General features: G+C 40.7%; 1 protein-coding gene, 1 long non-coding RNA gene and 2 other non-coding genes across 4 annotated transcripts; 2 read left to right on the forward strand and 2 right to left on the reverse strand.

The window, feature by feature from the left end:
* The first annotated feature begins 354 nt into the window (after positions 1–354).
* LOC103707610 (probable LRR receptor-like serine/threonine-protein kinase At2g16250) lies at positions 355–12,866 on the forward strand. Its single transcript, XM_008792158.4, has 4 exons — positions 355–3,006; positions 7,640–7,768; positions 11,688–11,710; positions 11,835–12,866. The coding sequence occupies exons 1-4, from the start codon at positions 1,034–1,036 to the stop codon at positions 12,416–12,418; spliced, it is 2,709 nt and encodes a 902-aa protein (XP_008790380.2). The 5' UTR covers positions 355–1,033; the 3' UTR covers positions 12,419–12,866.
* Positions 12,867–13,508: 642 nt separating this feature from the next.
* On the reverse strand, positions 13,509–13,580 carry TRNAQ-CUG. The gene has a single exon. It is a non-coding gene; the product is annotated as a tRNA-Gln (tRNA).
* Positions 13,581–13,777: 197 nt separating this feature from the next.
* On the reverse strand, positions 13,778–14,379 carry LOC103707609. The gene is made up of 2 exons (XR_604166.3): positions 14,191–14,379; positions 13,778–14,007 (listed from the first exon to the last, which is right to left on the reverse strand). It is a non-coding gene; the product is annotated as an uncharacterized LOC103707609 (long non-coding RNA).
* A 20-nt stretch (positions 14,380–14,399) lies between these two features.
* TRNAR-CCU lies at positions 14,400–14,472 on the forward strand. Its single transcript has one exon. It is a non-coding gene; the product is annotated as a tRNA-Arg (tRNA).
* Positions 14,473–16,661: the final 2,189 nt, after the last annotated feature.

The raw sequence follows: 16,661 nt of genomic DNA on the forward strand, positions 1-16,661 counted from the left end.
GGACGCGGCGCCTCTGGGTCCCATCTCACGACACTAAATCTCGCCACGTCATCGCATCCCCCCCCCCTCTCCACCTTCTCCTTCCCTCCTACGGCGCTGCCAGCGACACTTTGACCGCCTGTATTCGGACCAAATTACCACTATTTTCTCCTCGGAAACTCCCAAATTACCATCCTCCTCTCGAGTCCTCAACTCCCGCACTCACAGTGCAAGTGGTAGTTACAGTAATTCCACCATTACTATAGGGGCTTTTTAGTCAGAACGTATGGACTCATCGCAGCCCGCACTCTTTTCAGTGCGAAAGATTGAAACCGGAGGATTTAAAAGCCTCTGATACGGACCTCCCTCTAAACACCCCCTTCGCCTGCTCCATCAATGGAAAATCCTCGTCATCAGAAAACAAAAAATAAGAAAGAGTAGCAAATCTATTAATCATGATATAAATAAAAAGAGCCACACAATTTCCATATTAATCAATTCGCCAAGCTCACATCCTAGCTGTCCCTCCCGGTTTTCCCGTCGAGTCAACCCCCCTCTCCCTCCCTTCTAAATACTCTGCACTCCCCCTCCCGGCCACCGGCCAATCCCGGTTCCTCCTCACGCCCTCCGGCTACTACTAGAAGAAATTATTAGAAAGTATTACCTGGAGAGTAGAATTTTTTTTTAAAAAAAAATACGAGAGAAAAATTTCGATGAGAGTGGAGAGCAGGAAGAGTGAGGTGGTTGAGATCTTCATTTGCATTAATACCGGGTTTTAACTGGGAGTAGCTGTGAAGGGAAACTAGCTGGTGCCCACTTTTTATTCTTTGTTTCCATTTTTCTTCCCTGTTTTTCTTATTTACAACTATTTTCACGAAATTAGGAAAAAAAGAAAAAAAGGCCACCGAGATAGGGGTCCCCGTCCATAGCCGCCGCAACGGAGTGGCAGCGAAGAAGAGGAAGAAGAAAGGGGAACACCGGACGACGTTGACGCACACCGTACCATGGTTCACCACCCGCTGATGTGCCCCGGATCGACGTCCGCTTAGCCGTCATGCCCTCGCCGTTAGCGCCGTTTATGCTCGTCCTGCTCGCGGCAGGGCTCTTCGCGCCGGCATTAGGGCAGAACCTAACGTCGAAGGCCGATCTCGCTGGGTTATATAGCTTGAGGGCCTCGCTCGGTCTCCGGGCTCGGGACTGGCCCCGCCGGACCGACCCGTGCTCAGCCTGGACTGGAGTCCGGTGCCGCGCCGGCCGGGTTGTCTCATTGAATCTCTCCGGTCTCCGCCGCACCCGGCTTGGACGGCTCAATCCCCGGTTCGCTGTTGACGGGCTCCGGAAACTCTCCCGGCTCGAATCCTTCAACGCGACCGGGTTCGCCCTCCCCGGCCCCATCCCGGACTGGCTCGGCCGCCGCCTCCGGCCGGTGTTCTCCACCCTCGACCTCTCCGACGCTGCCATCTCCGGCCCTATTCCCTACTCTCTCGGAAGCGCCACCGGCCTCGCCGTGCTCTCCCTTGCCGGCAACGCCATCAGCGGCAACATCCCACCGACCCTCGGCCAGCTCGGCAACCTCTCGGTCCTCGACCTCTCACACAACTCGCTCTCCGGGGCCATCCCGGCATCCCTCGCCTCCCTCGCCTCCCTCGCCAACCTCTCCTACCTCGACCTCTCCTCCAACTTCCTCACCGGCCCCATCCCCCTCGCTCTCGGCACCCTCCCGAAGCTCAACACCCTGATCCTCTCCAACAACAGCCTCACCGGATCGGTCCCGGCCCAGCTTGGCGATCTCTCCTTCCTTGCCTCCCTCGATCTCAGCTTCAATTCTCTCGCCGACGCCCTCCCCGACGATCTCAGGAACCTCAGGAGCCTCCGAGTTCTCAACCTGGGCAGCAACTCCCTCTCTGGCCTTCTCGCCAGCAGCCTTTTCTCCGGTCTCTCCCGGCTCAGGTCTCTTACGCTGAGCCACAACAACTTCTCGGGCGGCTTGCCGGACTCGCTGTGGTCACTGTCCGAGCTGCGGTTTCTTGATATTTCCTATAACAACCTCACTGGCACGCTTCCAGACCTTGTGCCCGCCGTTGCCAATGCCAATGCCAATGCCAGTGGTGCTGGGTTCAATCTCTCCAACAATCTCTTTTACGGGTCGATTTCTTCAGGGTTTGCTGTCGTTTTCACAAGGTTTAGTGTGGCCGATATCTCCGATAATTACTTCCAAGGCGCATTGCCTGTTCATGGCAGCAGCAAAAATTTCTCTTTTGGATCGAACTGCTTCCGCAATGCCTCGAATCAGAGGAATTTGACTGATTGTCAGGAGTTCTATTTGCAAAGAAGGCTGCCTTATTATGGCGCGGTAACCCCAGGTATTGCTCCGGCTCCAACAAGTTCTTCCAGTGGGAAGAGCAACAGAAAGTTGAAGTATATCTTGATAGGGGTTATCGGGGGGCTTCTGTTAATTGTTATTTTGGTTCTCGTGATTGTGCTGTGTGCGATGAAATGTGGAGGCCAGAAAGCCGAACGGAGGACGAGCAGCGGGAATGCAGGCCCTTCTGGAGCACAGCCTTCTGCAGTCTCTGTGAATTTGTCAGCTGTGGGGGAGGCCTACACCTACGAGCAGTTGGTTCGGGCGACTGCGGACTTCAGCGGCAAAAACCTTATCAAGCATGGGCGCTCAGGGGATCTCTACCATGGTGTTTTGGAGAATGGCATTCCTGTGGTGGTGAAGAGGATCAATGTGCGGACAGTCAGGAAAGAAGCTCATGCCGTGGAACTAGATTTATTTTCCAGAGGTTTGCACGAGAGGCTGGTGCCATTCCTAGGACACTTTTTGGATAATGAGAATGAGAAGCTCCTTGTATACAAATATGTACCTAACGGTGACCTATCGAATGCGCTGCATAGAAAGTCGGGAGAGGAAGAAGAAGGACTGCAGTCATTGGATTGGATTAAGAGATTGAAGATTGCAATAGGGGTGGCTGAAGCTCTATGTTATCTGCATCATGAGTGTATCCCACCTCTGGTTCATAGGTATTGCTCACACTTTGTTGTAGTAATAACAATCATTTTAGTTAGATTATTCTTTTGCATGAACAACTATCAGAAGTTTACTAAAAACTTGCTAACATGTCAGTGGTGCATATGACAAAGGTAGCCTTTATTTTCTCTTATCCCTTTATTCAATAGTAACAGGACCATCTGAAAAATTTATATGCCCAAAAACTATTTTGCTTATGCCAACATTTTATTCAATCCATTTTTATCAATGGAATTTTCTGATTTTTTTTATTGCATAAACTTTAGTGGTTTTATTGAACAACAAATAAATCCAAGAATAGGTAGTTCAAAGTTTGTATATTTTCTTCTGAACTCTTCTCAAATCCTTCCTCTAGGGACTTCTTCTGATTAGCTGTTTCTTCTTCATATTGGATTCCAAGCATCTTGGTGCCCATTGTCTATTATATTATGAAATTTGATTGGCAACATTTGCATTCTACCTCCTTACAGCTAATAAAACCTCTTTGAGAATTGATGATTGGACTGTGAATGTTATTTTTCTCATTTTAAAACTTCAAAAGAGTTTGAAGTCCTCTGGGGCTAATCAAATGTCCAATACTTGCTCTTATTGGGGTTTTGCCATTCTTGCTTGCTAGTGCCATATGTCTTTAGGTTTATGCATCTAAATTCTAATTGTGTTGGATCCCTTGAAGATCTTTGATTTTAGCCTCTAGTATCATCCTTAGGCCTTCTACATTTTTGGTTCTTCCCGCTATCTTGTTGCATGTCTCAATCCCACTTTAAGGATTTTTGGGGCTTCTTATTTTCTTTTGGAAAACTTGTACTTCAGTACTGGCTCTTGATCATTCTTTGGCAGATTGATCTTCTTTACCTTAACTTCCTTAGGTTAAGACACTAATATTATGTGCATTGTCGTTGTTAATCAAAACAATATTGTGCAAATCTTGCATTTGTCTAGTGCCCACTATCAACTAATCTATTTTATCCTATAAATATTAATTTCATTTGTCATCTCTTTATTTTTTTAATCAAGTAAATATTCAGCCCTTAATTGACCATTTTGACTGTTATTGACCTTCCTAGTATTGATGAAAATCATTATCCATTGTCCACTCTTGCAGTTTCCTAGATCCCGAAATTATTTACATCATTCTATTATATTGATATAATCTTCTATCTTGCCTCTTGATCAAATATCTATGCTTTCTCTTTGCTTGACATAATGCTTGCATGGAACCATTTATGAGTCATGACCAGGGATGGATCTGGGGATGCGATGGGACCCATGCCATGTCTAAGATTCCCAAAACCCTCTGTGGAGCCATTAATTTCTACTGCCCCACACCAAAATATTTGCACTCCACCCCCCAAAAGTTCTTTGCTTACTTTATCACTCCTACATTATCAGGTTGCTAATGCTTATTTTTTAATTAGTTATTGATTACCATTTTAAATGCTCTTTTCTTATCATCCAGAGTTATAACGCTAAACGTAGAAGGAAGAATCAAAATAATATAACTTTCTCAACAAGATAAAATGGATGGGAAACTTTTAGGGGGTGGGTGCCTTTTCATAAAATTACCTATGATTATATTGACAAGTTGACTAGAGATGTCTTCGGCCTTATGTGGGAATCTTTTTGGGTATAAATCAGATTTGTTATCATACCAGGCAATCTAATTCACAATCTCTTTTATGTCATGAACTAAACTGGACTAAACGATCTATAAAAGACACCATAGGGGGTGGGGTGGAGATTTTCTAATTTAGTCTGAAAGAGGTACATTGTTTCTTTAAATTTATGAGTTTAAATCTTGATTTCCCTTTATGTTCTCCTTTTCTTATAAAAGATATTGCATACATATACACATGTACATACAGACACACCTGTTTGATCTTTGAGATTTGAATCATGGATTAATATGTTTGTGCATGTACATGCAGTCATTTTGATATTATATGTTTGAAAGTAACTTTGATATTTATTTTTATTTAATAAAATTCTTAAAAGTAGACTCTTATTGTTTTTTTCCTGGTCTATATTATTGCCCCACCGCGAAGGAAAGAATCCTGGCTTTGCCCTTGTTCATGACTTTATCGATATTCATACTTAGTGATTTTTATAGGTTGGCCTTACCTCATTTTCTGCTTAATAACTTGAAACTTGAGATTTGTCATCCGATCTTGTAACCGCATGTGCCATTTATCTGATCTTCAATCCTTGTACTACCTTGAAATTCTTCCAGCTTTAAGTCTAATAACTATTACCTAGTTAGTTCTTGCTTGTCAATTTTCTTGCCTTGGTCTTCTCTGGATTAACTTTATCACCTCCTCTATTCTCTTTCTTATATTAATCAATGAATTTTTGTGTCCCATTTTTGTCATCAATTAGTGCATTGTTTTTAATGGTATTTCTTGCTTGCAAATTTCAAACACCTTCAACCTATAGCACCACATTTTTGGGGTACAGTAAAATCCCTAGTTGCATACAAAAGAATGTCAGGTCATGCATCTTTGCAGGTTCCATGTCCTTATGCTAGAAACTTAGGATTTTACATCCAGATGCTAGTATTGAGTCCTGAAAATGGAACTATTTATTTATTTTTTTAAGCATACAACCAAATAAGTGTTACAAAACAATGAACCTTGTTGGGGGGAAAAATGGACCACCCACAAATTAAAGCACCCAAATTAGAAGGCTGCCGAGCTCATCTAGGCTGCCGAGCTCAGAAAACCGAGCTCATGCAGGTCGAGCCGAGCTTAGAAGGCCGAGCCGAGCTCATGCAAGCCGAGCCCAGAAGGCTGCCGAGCATAGAAGGCTGCCGAGCTCAGAAGGCTGCCGAGCTCAGAAGACTGAGCTCATGCAGGCCGAGCCGAGCTCAGAAGGCCGAGCCGAGCTCAGAAAGCCGAGCCGAGCTCAAAAGGCCGAGACCAGAAGGCCGAGCCAAGCTTAGAAGGCCGAGCCGAGCTCAAAAGGCCGAGACCAGAAGGCCGAGCTGAGCTCAAAAGGCCGAGCACAGAAGGCTGCCGAGCTCATTCAGGCCGAGCTCATGCAGGCTGCCGAGCTCAGAAGGCTGCCGAGCTCATGCAGGCTGCCGAGCTCAGAAGACCGAGCACAGAAGGCTGAGACCAAAAGGTCGAGCACAGAAGGCTGCCTAGCTCAGAAGGCCGAGCACAGAAGGCTGCCGAGCTCAGAAGGCCGAGCACAGAAGGCCGAGATCAGAAGGCCGAGCACAGAAGGCTGCCTAGCTCAGAAGGCCGAGCACAGAATGCCGAGACCAAAAGGCTGCTGAGCTCAGAAGGCCAAGCTGACCTCAGAAGGCCGACCTCGTCGTCCACATGCTGCGGCCATGCCCTGCAGCAGTCTTACCGCACCATGCTTTACTTGCCGGCCACGCTACGACATATCAACCAGGGACCATACCCTGCTACGACTGTCAACGCCTCACCATTCCCAAGAATGGACTGTACTGCGCGCCACAAGCAAACTCTGGCTGCATGCCATCTCCTCCCATGATGGGAACGGACCATCCACGGCAACTCATTACTTCTACGCCCACGTCGAATCGTGACGGTAATCCATTAATTCGCTCAGTCACATCATAGGTAACCCTGGCACTTCCCCTATAAAAGGGGAGCTTCTTCCTCTAAAAAAGGGGCTTTTTCCTTCCAAGGGAGGGCTTCGGACTTCTACATACAGTCTATCTCCTTCTCCAAAATTAAGTCCCTCTCTGACTTAAGCATCGGAGGGCCGGCGCCGGAAACCCCGGCCACCGGCTTTTTGCAGGCCTCCACGGAGGACGTCGCTCGCCGACGGACCGCCGCCCGCCAGTGTTCGTCGGAGCTCCTCCTCCTTGGTCTGCGGCCGCCCCTGGGTCCAATTTCCAGCAACAAACCTAATGCCCTTGTAATTTGGATAACATTAGAGTTGCCCTAAAGAGGACTTCTTGGAGTATCAGGATCCATGAGCTGAATCCAAGTAGTTGGAACAAGGCTGGATGGTCATGGCTATGGTTATGCAATTAGTTGAAGTTTACAGCAGATAGATTAGAAAATGTCAAGATCAAAGACATATGGTTCCCTTCTTTGACCTAATACACACTACATTTGTCATCCATAGTTTCATGCTTATGTGTATATATAACTTATAACATTGAGGAGATATTGCTGTATAAATTAGTTATTACGATCTAAAATATATAAGGTGTAACATTGCATTTTCAAAATTGCTTGGACCATTTCTTGCCAGCAACTAGAAAACAAGAAAATAAGTTTCTATCAAATTTCAGTTGCTAAGTCCATTCTGTTTGAGCAAACACACTATTATGGCATATTGCTTGGTCACATTTAGAGAATGTGGGTCATATCAAGTTATTGCTGACTTGTAGCAAACTTTAAGCTAGCTTGATTTGAGCCTGCAATTCATCTTAGAAAGGGTCCATTTTCCTTTAAAAAAATCTTTTAACATCAAAATCCTATAGCATATTGCATAGCAAGGAACTTTCTGCCTCTACTTGACAAATTTGATTTATTAGATTCAAATGCTACTTGCATGTCAGAGCCAATTTTGACCAAGTTGTTGCAGTAAAAAAAGGGGGAGAAATTTATCTAGCTATGACCAACTGAGATTCTCGTGTGGCTGCAGAGATATTCAGGCAAGCAGTATTCTCCTTGATGATAAGTTTGAAGTGCGGCTTGGAAGTTTGAGTGATGTATGTACTCAGGAAGGGGAAGGCCACCAGAATGTCATCACCAGGATATTGAGATTGTCACAGTAAGTGTCTGTTGTGATGTATCTTTGCCATACCGTATATTCTAATATCTAGGATAGCAAGCTGGTATTTGTAAGCTGGTTTCTCTTTATATCTCTGTGCATCTTCCTGACTATTTTTCATTTATTTTGTATCTTGTTATAGTTATTCTGACCTTAATATTCGTTACCCATCATTTAAATTTTTTTTCTGATATCCAACTTTTGTTAATGCTATGATATGGGCTAGTGTTCACTTGCATTAAGTTATAAACAAAGGCAGTTGAGTAAGTAATTTTCTATTAGAAGTAATTATATTTCTTTTTTTTTTGTGGATTAGTTTTATTTATAAGTTTGATACTGTTGCAATCTGTAGTGTGCATATTGGGTTGCCACCTAGATACTAGAATTTGGGGGGTGGGGTTGGTGGGAATCCTTGAGCTATGAAATAACTACAAATTTTTAGTCTGTTAACAATAGACATTTCCTGAGGCAATATGGATGTATTTTCTTGGAGATTTGAACTAACATGTCTTGTAGAAACATCAATGACACTGTTGGAAATTCAAAAAGATTGCTTCATGTTATTATATCAAATGAGTCTGAAGTGCGAACTATTCAGCTTGTCCAACATACGCACACGTAGAGAGAGATAGAGAGAATGCCATTTGGAATAATTGGAATCTTGACCAGAAAGTGTGGTATACTGACCGATGTAAATGATGAGAAAAGCAATGAGTGTAATTAAAAAACTACAAGAGATGAAATCTTGTGGATACCTTGTTTAGAAATATAAAATCACAAGAACCCAATTTTTTAGGTTGGATCGAGAATGGATCAGACTTAATAATCATGATCCTTGAACATTGTCATTGGTTTGATACGGATTCACCATGTGGAAAGTCTAGTGCAAAGATATCAAGTTTATTTGTTTGAAAAATCTGAGGGCATAAGAACCCAAACACTGTCAAGGAAAGAGTTTGTGCCATAAGAGTTAATAGGAAGTGCAAGTCTAAATTAGATGTTATATTTTAGTTTTTCTTTAATGATTTATATAATTGCTATTGTTGGCTTTAGAGTCCTAAATTAAGTAAAATCAGTATCCGGAACTCCTATTGAAACTGAAGATTATGTTGTGAAAATTGTAAAGTCACTAGCGTCAAGCTTTTGAGAGGTCCAATTGTCATTATAGATGAAGCTATATACGGATCTGAATTTTGTGGGGTCTTTTCTTTTCTGCTTCAATACTTTTTTCTTTTTATTCTTTGTATAGGCTTTGTCTTGTCATAGGAGGTGCCCCCCTCTTCTTTTATGTGTCATGTTTCTAAAGCTGAACAGACAATATTTGTTGAGTTCTAATATAATGGCCAATCATCCTTAGAAAAATTCAACTAAACTTTCAAATAAAATTTTTGAATCTTTACCTCTTCCATGGTCGCCATAATGTTGTTGGGATATAGATGGGGCATGCTTAGGATTTTTTTAAAATTTTGTTATATTTCTTGGATTTTTTTTGGATGAATCTAAGGAGTTGTTTAAAAGGTGCAAACTCGGGTATTTTGAATCATGTTGCTTGAATAATAGTTGTGGTTGTTAACCGTAGGTTAATTTATTTATTAAGGCCATTTGGGGTACTTTTTACGAGGGTTTTGGTTGTATTTTAAAAGATTGAAGGGAGGCAAACTAATGTATCTGTATCTTGATGATTTTTGCAAATTAAGTGAACCCTCCATATTCCTCTTTTGTCTCTGTTCTTCATCTTTTCTCCTTTCCTGAGTCCCAATACTTAGATCTGATTCTGATCTAAAACATTCATAATTCTTCTCCCCCTCCTCCTCATGTTTTCCTCCTCCTTTGTCCACTCCTTCGTCCTCCTCTTCTTCTTCTACTTCTTTCGCTTTCCTCCTTTCTTCTCTTTCCTCATGTATCAATATTTGAAAACTTTTTAGCTGTAAAAGGAAATCAAATTCAAAAAGGGGATATGTGATTTATGTTCTTCGTAACCCTTAGTCCTTGATCTCCTCCCCCCTCTCATTCTTCTACTAATACCCTTTTCTATTCCTTCCTTACGAATCTTATTATCGAAAAAGATTCATCATAATATCCAATTGTCATGAATATTGCTCATCAAATCTCCTTTCAAGGATCATTGCTCTTTCACCCTATGTGAAGATTAAGGACTGTATTTGGTGTTCTAACCAACGAAGGGTTACATGATTTATAGTGCCTGAATCAAGCCTTACATAATACTTTGTGATGATGGCTAATGTGAAAATATGTTCATGTTGAATTGTCAATATCATATAAGTCAAAATATGCATGCTGGAAGTTTTCTTGGTAAAAATATGGTGTCAATTTGGAAGTCGTGCATTTTGACAAAAGCTTTCCGCACCCCCCCCCCCACACACACACAAAAAAAAAAAAATACTCACATATTGTTACCTTGAAGAGATTATGCCTTAGGTTCATCCATCAAAAGCTTGAGCAAGCAGAAGGTGTTGGCATGCTCTATATATATTCTCATCCAATTCCCGCTCTCTCACTTGATATTGGAGTTGTTATTTGTTTAAAGAGTTTAGTTAGCAGTCTCGCATTACTACGTAGGGGAGGTCAGCTAAGTTTAAGCTTGGTCAAAGTAATTCTTTCCATTTCTACTCAATTGTTACAACCATTGTTAATGTGGCCAGTCATTAACCACTCATGAGCAGTCTTCTAGTGTTGCCATTTTTAAGATGATATACTATGGTGGATCAAGGAGAACAATCAATTTATGAAAGAATTCTGCTGAAACAAATCACATATTAATTTGAATAGTGCCCAAGTAAGAATTGGATTACAGTGTACCATCTTTATATGCAAATCAATACTTGTGACTTGGTCCAGGTTGGTCCTTCGCTGCTGCATGCTGATAGTAGGATATGCACTGCAATAATTAGAACATGTGTAATGCAGAGTTTTAAGAGGGGTTCTGCAAAATTTACTGAAAACTATGTATACATGGAGTATCTAATTCAACTAGGAGCAGAATATTATGACAAAGTTCTTATCAAGGACATAATAGGCGTTAAGTTTCAACTGCAGCTGCACTACTTTATTGACCGAAAGATAAATCAACTATGACAAAATGCCATAGTTTGAAGATGAGCGAGCAAGCACTTGGTGTTTGTTTTGGTGTCATTTTATGCTAGCATATGTAGACCGTGGCTACAGGAGTCGTAACTTCCATTATGTGCATGACCTTCATGATGTCCGGCCTACTAGAATGGTGGAAGAATTACCCATGTCAAACATGTAGGGAAGCACCTCTCTAGTTTTAAAAATGAACCTCCTCGAAGTGGAAGAGGAAGGCAATCATAAGGCTAAATCCTATTTCCAATTGAGGAGCTATTTGTACTTTTATGCACCAGCTATGGAGGATATTTCTGCCTCCCTGTATTATGCGCTCTTCAGAAAGGCAAGATTGCGAATGAAGAATGAAATGACAAACCAGTTGGAGTTATGGTGTTTCTTGACATACAAAATTACATAAGAAGAGATTCAGCTTGGACTTGAACCAAGATCTTTTCCATGTATTCCTTTATTTTTTTAATTTTATTGCAATGGTAGTGATTTAAATAACATTTTAAAACAAAAATTAATGAATATAAACTTTTATAAAAAAATAAAATTGTGTGATAAGTTTAATTTTTACAAAGATTTAGGAATATTAATATACTTGTCCTCTTTAGACTTTAGATATATAATTTGCTGTCTACTATATAAATAATATTTGATAATTCTTCTACTGATTCTTGCAATGTTTTCTCCGCCTTCATGAAACTTAAATAAATTGTTCCATAACCACCAGTATCCTAATACCTTAACCATTATTATTTGTTGTATGTATAATAGGAAGTGGCCTGTCATGTTCTAACAATGTTTTCTTTTTGTCCATGATGTACAGGACATCTGAACAAGTCATTTCTGGTGCGCCAACTTACTGAATGACCCCTTTTTGTTCTTTGTTAAATTTTCATTCAACTTATTTCTTTTTCATTCTCTGCAAAAGTGAACTGATCATATTGCTCATATGTGCTCAATGAATCCTCAGGCTCCTCTACTGCGACATGTGCCTATGATGTATACTGTCTGGGAAAGGTTTTGCTCGAGCTAGTCACTGGTAAGCTCGGCATCAGTGGGTCTAATGATGCTGCAACCAATGAGTGGATTGAACAAACATTGCGCTACATCAACATCTATGAGAAGGAGCTCATCGCAAAAATTGTGGATCCATCCCTGATCGTGGATGAGGACCACTTGGAGGAAGTCTGGGCAATGGCTATTGTGGCAAAGTCCTGCCTGAATCCAAAGCCCTCCAAACGTCCACTCATGAGATATATCCTAAAAGCACTGGAGAACCCTCTGAAGGTGGTAAGAGAGGAGAACAATTCTGGCTCAGCCAAGCTGAGGGCTACTTCCTCACGGGGCTCTTGGAATGCTGCTTTCTTTGGAAGCTGGCGGCACAGCTCCTCTGATATTGTGTCCGTCACAGCCCCGCCGAGGGAGGAACAGATATTAAAGCGTTCAGGTACATCAGGGTCCCAAGGGAGTGGTGGTGAGAACTCGTTCTCCCATAAGAGACCATCAAGGGAGATCTTCCCAGAACCATCTGGGGCACATGAGACTGAGGATTGAAGATGATGGTTTTTATGATTCTTTCTATAATAATTTTTGGTATGCTCAGCATTAGAGTGCCTGCCCATGGCATCTGAAGTCCATTTGTATTTGCAAGCATCAAAACGGAGTGAAGTTGATGTCTTGCATTGAGATCAATTCTTTCTCTTTCCATTGGTATATGAAATTACTTGGTGAGCAAAGAGGTTTCCAAGGCGGCCACCCATAGTGGGTCCGAAAGTTATCTGTGCACCTATTGTTGGTCACAGTGATAGATGTTCTGATGGTTCATTGGTTGCGGTTTGTTTATTTTATCTATCCTTTTTTTTCCCCTGTAAAACGTCATGCTGCAATTTTTCCTGCGTAATGTATCCTTCATTGGTGGTCTTTTTGGGAAAATGTAAATTGAATGACTGGGTTTCACATTATGGCTTTCTTCATTCCTCAATCACCTTTTCCTTTTGAATCACTGAACATCAAGCTGCATTTCTTTCCGGTGTAATGTATCCTGCATTGGTGGTCTTTTTGGGTGAATGTAAATTGAATGACTGGGTTTCACGTTACAGCCTTCTTCATTCCTCAATTAATTTGTTTCTGAATTACTGAACATCTAGCTGCAATCTTTTGCTGTGTAATGTATCCTTTGATGGTGGTCTATTCGGGTAAATGTAAATTAAATGACTGGGTTTCACATTACGGCTCTCTTCATTCCTCAGTCACTTTTTTTCTGAATCACGGAACAAAGAGCTGCTTCGAAATTTCTCTGAGAAATGTAACCATATGAAGTTGTTGGTTACTATTTCTTTTATTATAAAAATGCTTTAAAACAATTGTCCAAGGAGTTAAAAGGATATCCTATTTTGAAAAGTGATTAAAGGCTTCTTGTCTTCATTGAAGCTACAAAGAAAACAGAAAAAGAATAAAGGTCCCTCCGCGATTTCAACTTTCTCTGAGCAATGTAGCCATATGAAGTTGTTGGTTACTATTCCTTTTATTAGAAAAATGTCTTCAAAAAAAATTGTCCAAGGAGTTAAAAGGATATCATGTTTTGAGAAGTGATTAGAGGCTTCTTATCTTGATTGAAGCCGCAAAGAAAATAGGAACAAAAATAAGGTCCCACCGAGATTTGAACTCGGGTTACTGGATTCAGAGTCCAATGTCCTAACCACTAGACCATGGGACCGAGTGACAGGAAATAAGCTTAAACTACGATATATAAATGGATAGAACTGCATTACTCTCCGCTTCACGCCGTAAACACGCTCCAAGTGAGGATTGGAGAAAATAGTTTAATATGTGGATAATTCTTGTCCATCCTCTGGTCCTCTGGAGAATTGGCTTCTCATTTTCTACAAATAAATGAGAAAATGAAAGCTCATCTTTTCTAGAGCATAATCATGACTTTTTTTCCTTCTTTAAATCATCAAATTTTTCAACAAGACAAACAAATACAGAATCGAGGCTTTTCTTTTCCATCAAACAGAACAATCATTCCCCCTCGGTTCTTTGCAATCAAAACCGAGTAGAACTACACTGTCCTCCTTCTATAAGCTGCTCTTCTCTGTTTCCTTTGGTGCCTCCCTGTGGTCTTCACCAGAAGCGCCTCGTTACTGCTTGCAACATCACAAGAATACCTATGAAAAAGGCAAGGGACAGCATATCTATCCAAAAATTGACTAAAAGAATATTCTCCGGAAAGGCATGAAACGCCCTTCAAAGAAAGGAGAGGAAACATGGTTGTCGCATAACAAAACGAATGGGAAGGAAAACTGTAGAAGATGGGAGAGGGAAACCTGGAAGTCGTAGCACCTGACCAGGCGAGGCTTGCCCTGGGTGCTCATCTCTATCACCGCCCGCATCATGGCTTCCGGCCGGCGGAACTCGCCGATCGGAGACGGGATCTCGGCTACGCTTTACGCTGACGGTCGGGGGAACAGGCCGGAGGGGGGAGAGAAAAAGGGGAAAGGAAACTATTATTATGACCTTTTATTTACCAAGCTATGCGCCTGTAGCTCAGTGGATAGAGCGTCTGTTTCCTAAGCAGAAAGTCGAAGGTTCGACCCCTTCCTGGCGCGAAGATTAGTACGTCTCTTTTTGCTTCCCCAAAAGCGAAAGTGCCTATTGCGTGTTTTGTCCCACATCGAACGCAGAAGTGTCAACTGCGTGTTTCAATTAAAGAAATGGAAGCGTCTCGTCGTCACGCCTTAGGACGTAATGAATGGACTTGTCTGGGCTCTGGAAAGTCCCCGGGCCGATCACCGCAGAGATGCGGTGCCCAAAATGGGTTTGACCCTTCTCAAGCTCAAGTGGGGGGGTTCTTCTTCTTCATCGCCTTTGGCGAGGGGCTAAGACCTGTATGGAGCCTCTGGGAGAGAGGGGCTAAGACCTCCGCTCGAAGGATTAATGGCCGAACCACAGTTATTCACTTGATCCATGACGGATTAACACAACGGGGCTTACGATCCTGAGGCTCAACTTTTTTTCGGAAAATGCGTTGGCATTTGATGAATGGGGTGAGGACTGAGGCATCACATTAATAATACGGGTCAATTGTCTTGGAATTTTTTTTTCCAACAATCTAACAACCTGATCTTAATTATGCTAGAAATTAATTTTTTTCAACAATCTAAGAATGTGGTCTTGATTACACTAGGCATTACTATTTAATCATTTAATTCAAAACTAAATTTTGTTTTTATTATATAAAATTAGAAAGCTATAATTTTTTTTATAAAAATCAGCTTTTTTAGAAAGTTATATTGCTCTAAAAAATTATGCAAACTGATTTTTTGCTATTTTAAAAATTATACATTTTTTGCAGAATTTTTCTGCAACTTTAAGTCTATGTAGAAATTTTCTGCCGATTAAAAATTTGTATAAAAAAAATACTGAAGCTTTAAAGCCGTGCAGATTTTCTACAAAATTAAATTATGTGCAATATATTTTCTGCAATCTTTAATTTATATGCAGAATTTCCTGCATTTTAAAAATTTATACGGAAAACTCCTGCATTTTTAAAAGCTATGCATAAATTACTATTATTTTAAAAACTCTGCATATTATTAGCTATTGTCAAAATATATACTACTACTTTGAAAACGTGCACAAATTATAAGGTTACATTACTCGTTATATTTCATAATGTGGTTATTTAATTTTATTGATATTATTGCTTTTTATTGTATTTATTTCAAAACCTAAAATCTAACTCAAAATCTTATGAATCAAAAGAGTACTAACAAAAAGATAAATCGGTATATCTAGATTCGTCATAAATTTGTAAAATAACTTTAAAAGAGTAATATCATTTTGTTGAAATTTGTCAAGTATGAGAAAAACTTGATAGATGAATTAATCAAGAGTTTGTCTGTGATTGGAGTAATAAAATCATCGAGAAGGATGGAGCTTAAGCCCACTATTTGGTCACCGACAATGGATACCCAAACTTTATGATTGGAGATTCCATGAAGAATGTTTGACATGGTAGAAATAAAATTGATTTAGTGATTGTATCGGAGCATAATTTTTGAAGTATATCTCTTCCTATCCCAATGATGAGTGCTATTATCAGTGATAAAATTATTTATTGAGAAGACCTATTTTAAGGTCTAATCCACTATAATTTCTTCAGATAAATACTATTATGTCTATCAACACTAAGTGAGATTCAAGTCCACGGGATACCTCATCTATTGCACAGTATAAGTTGCCTAAATATTCTATTTTATGATTTTCAAAAATTTAAATATTTTGTAAGGATCGTTGGAGTTTTAATTTTAAAAAGAATTTAAATTTTTTTATTTCCTAACTTTTAGTTGTTTTAAATGCTTTAAAATATTTTTTTTGTGAGACACCTTTTTTTTTAAAATTGTAACTCTAAAAAAAACAATGTTAGTTTTTGAAAAGATACGGTGTTTCCATTGGAGACCTGATAAGTGGAGAAGAGAGATTTATCAATGCAAACAAAAAAAAAAGTAGAGGAAAATCCAAAAAAGAGTTGAGCCTCAGGATTGTGTTATGGATCAACTAAATAACTATGATTCGGCCATTAGTTCTTCGAGCCAGTACGTAACGATTAGTACCGCATGTGGATCTGTGAGTTCCAAGTCTGATAGCTCGAACCAAAGCCTAGAATAACCGGTTTGGGTCCAAAATTTGAGCCCAAGCTCATTGATCGAGCGGTGGGTTTAGGTCAGGTCAAGACCACACTGCATGCAATTATTTTGAAGCTATACCTAGATTCTCAAACTAATTGATTTGCGCT

The sequence above is a fragment of the Phoenix dactylifera genome, chromosome 6 (assembly GCF_009389715.1).
Source record: "Phoenix dactylifera cultivar Barhee BC4 chromosome 6, palm_55x_up_171113_PBpolish2nd_filt_p, whole genome shotgun sequence".
NCBI classification, from domain to species: Eukaryota; Viridiplantae; Streptophyta; class Magnoliopsida; order Arecales; family Arecaceae; genus Phoenix; species Phoenix dactylifera.

What these genes read in the sequence shown, in the direction of transcription:
- LOC103707610 (XM_008792158.4), top strand. Translation starts at nt 1,034, where the DNA reads ATGCCCTCGCCGTTAGCGCCGTTTATGCTCGTCCTGCTCGCGGCAGGG. An exon ending in ATCCCACCTCTGGTTCATAG is followed by an intron (nt 3,007 to 7,639) that starts GTATTGCTCACA and finishes GTGTGGCTGCAG; the next exon opens with AGATATTCAGGCAAGCAGTA. An exon ending in ATCTGAACAAGTCATTTCTG is followed by an intron (nt 11,711 to 11,834) that starts GTGCGCCAACTT and finishes ATGAATCCTCAG; the next exon opens with GCTCCTCTACTGCGACATGT.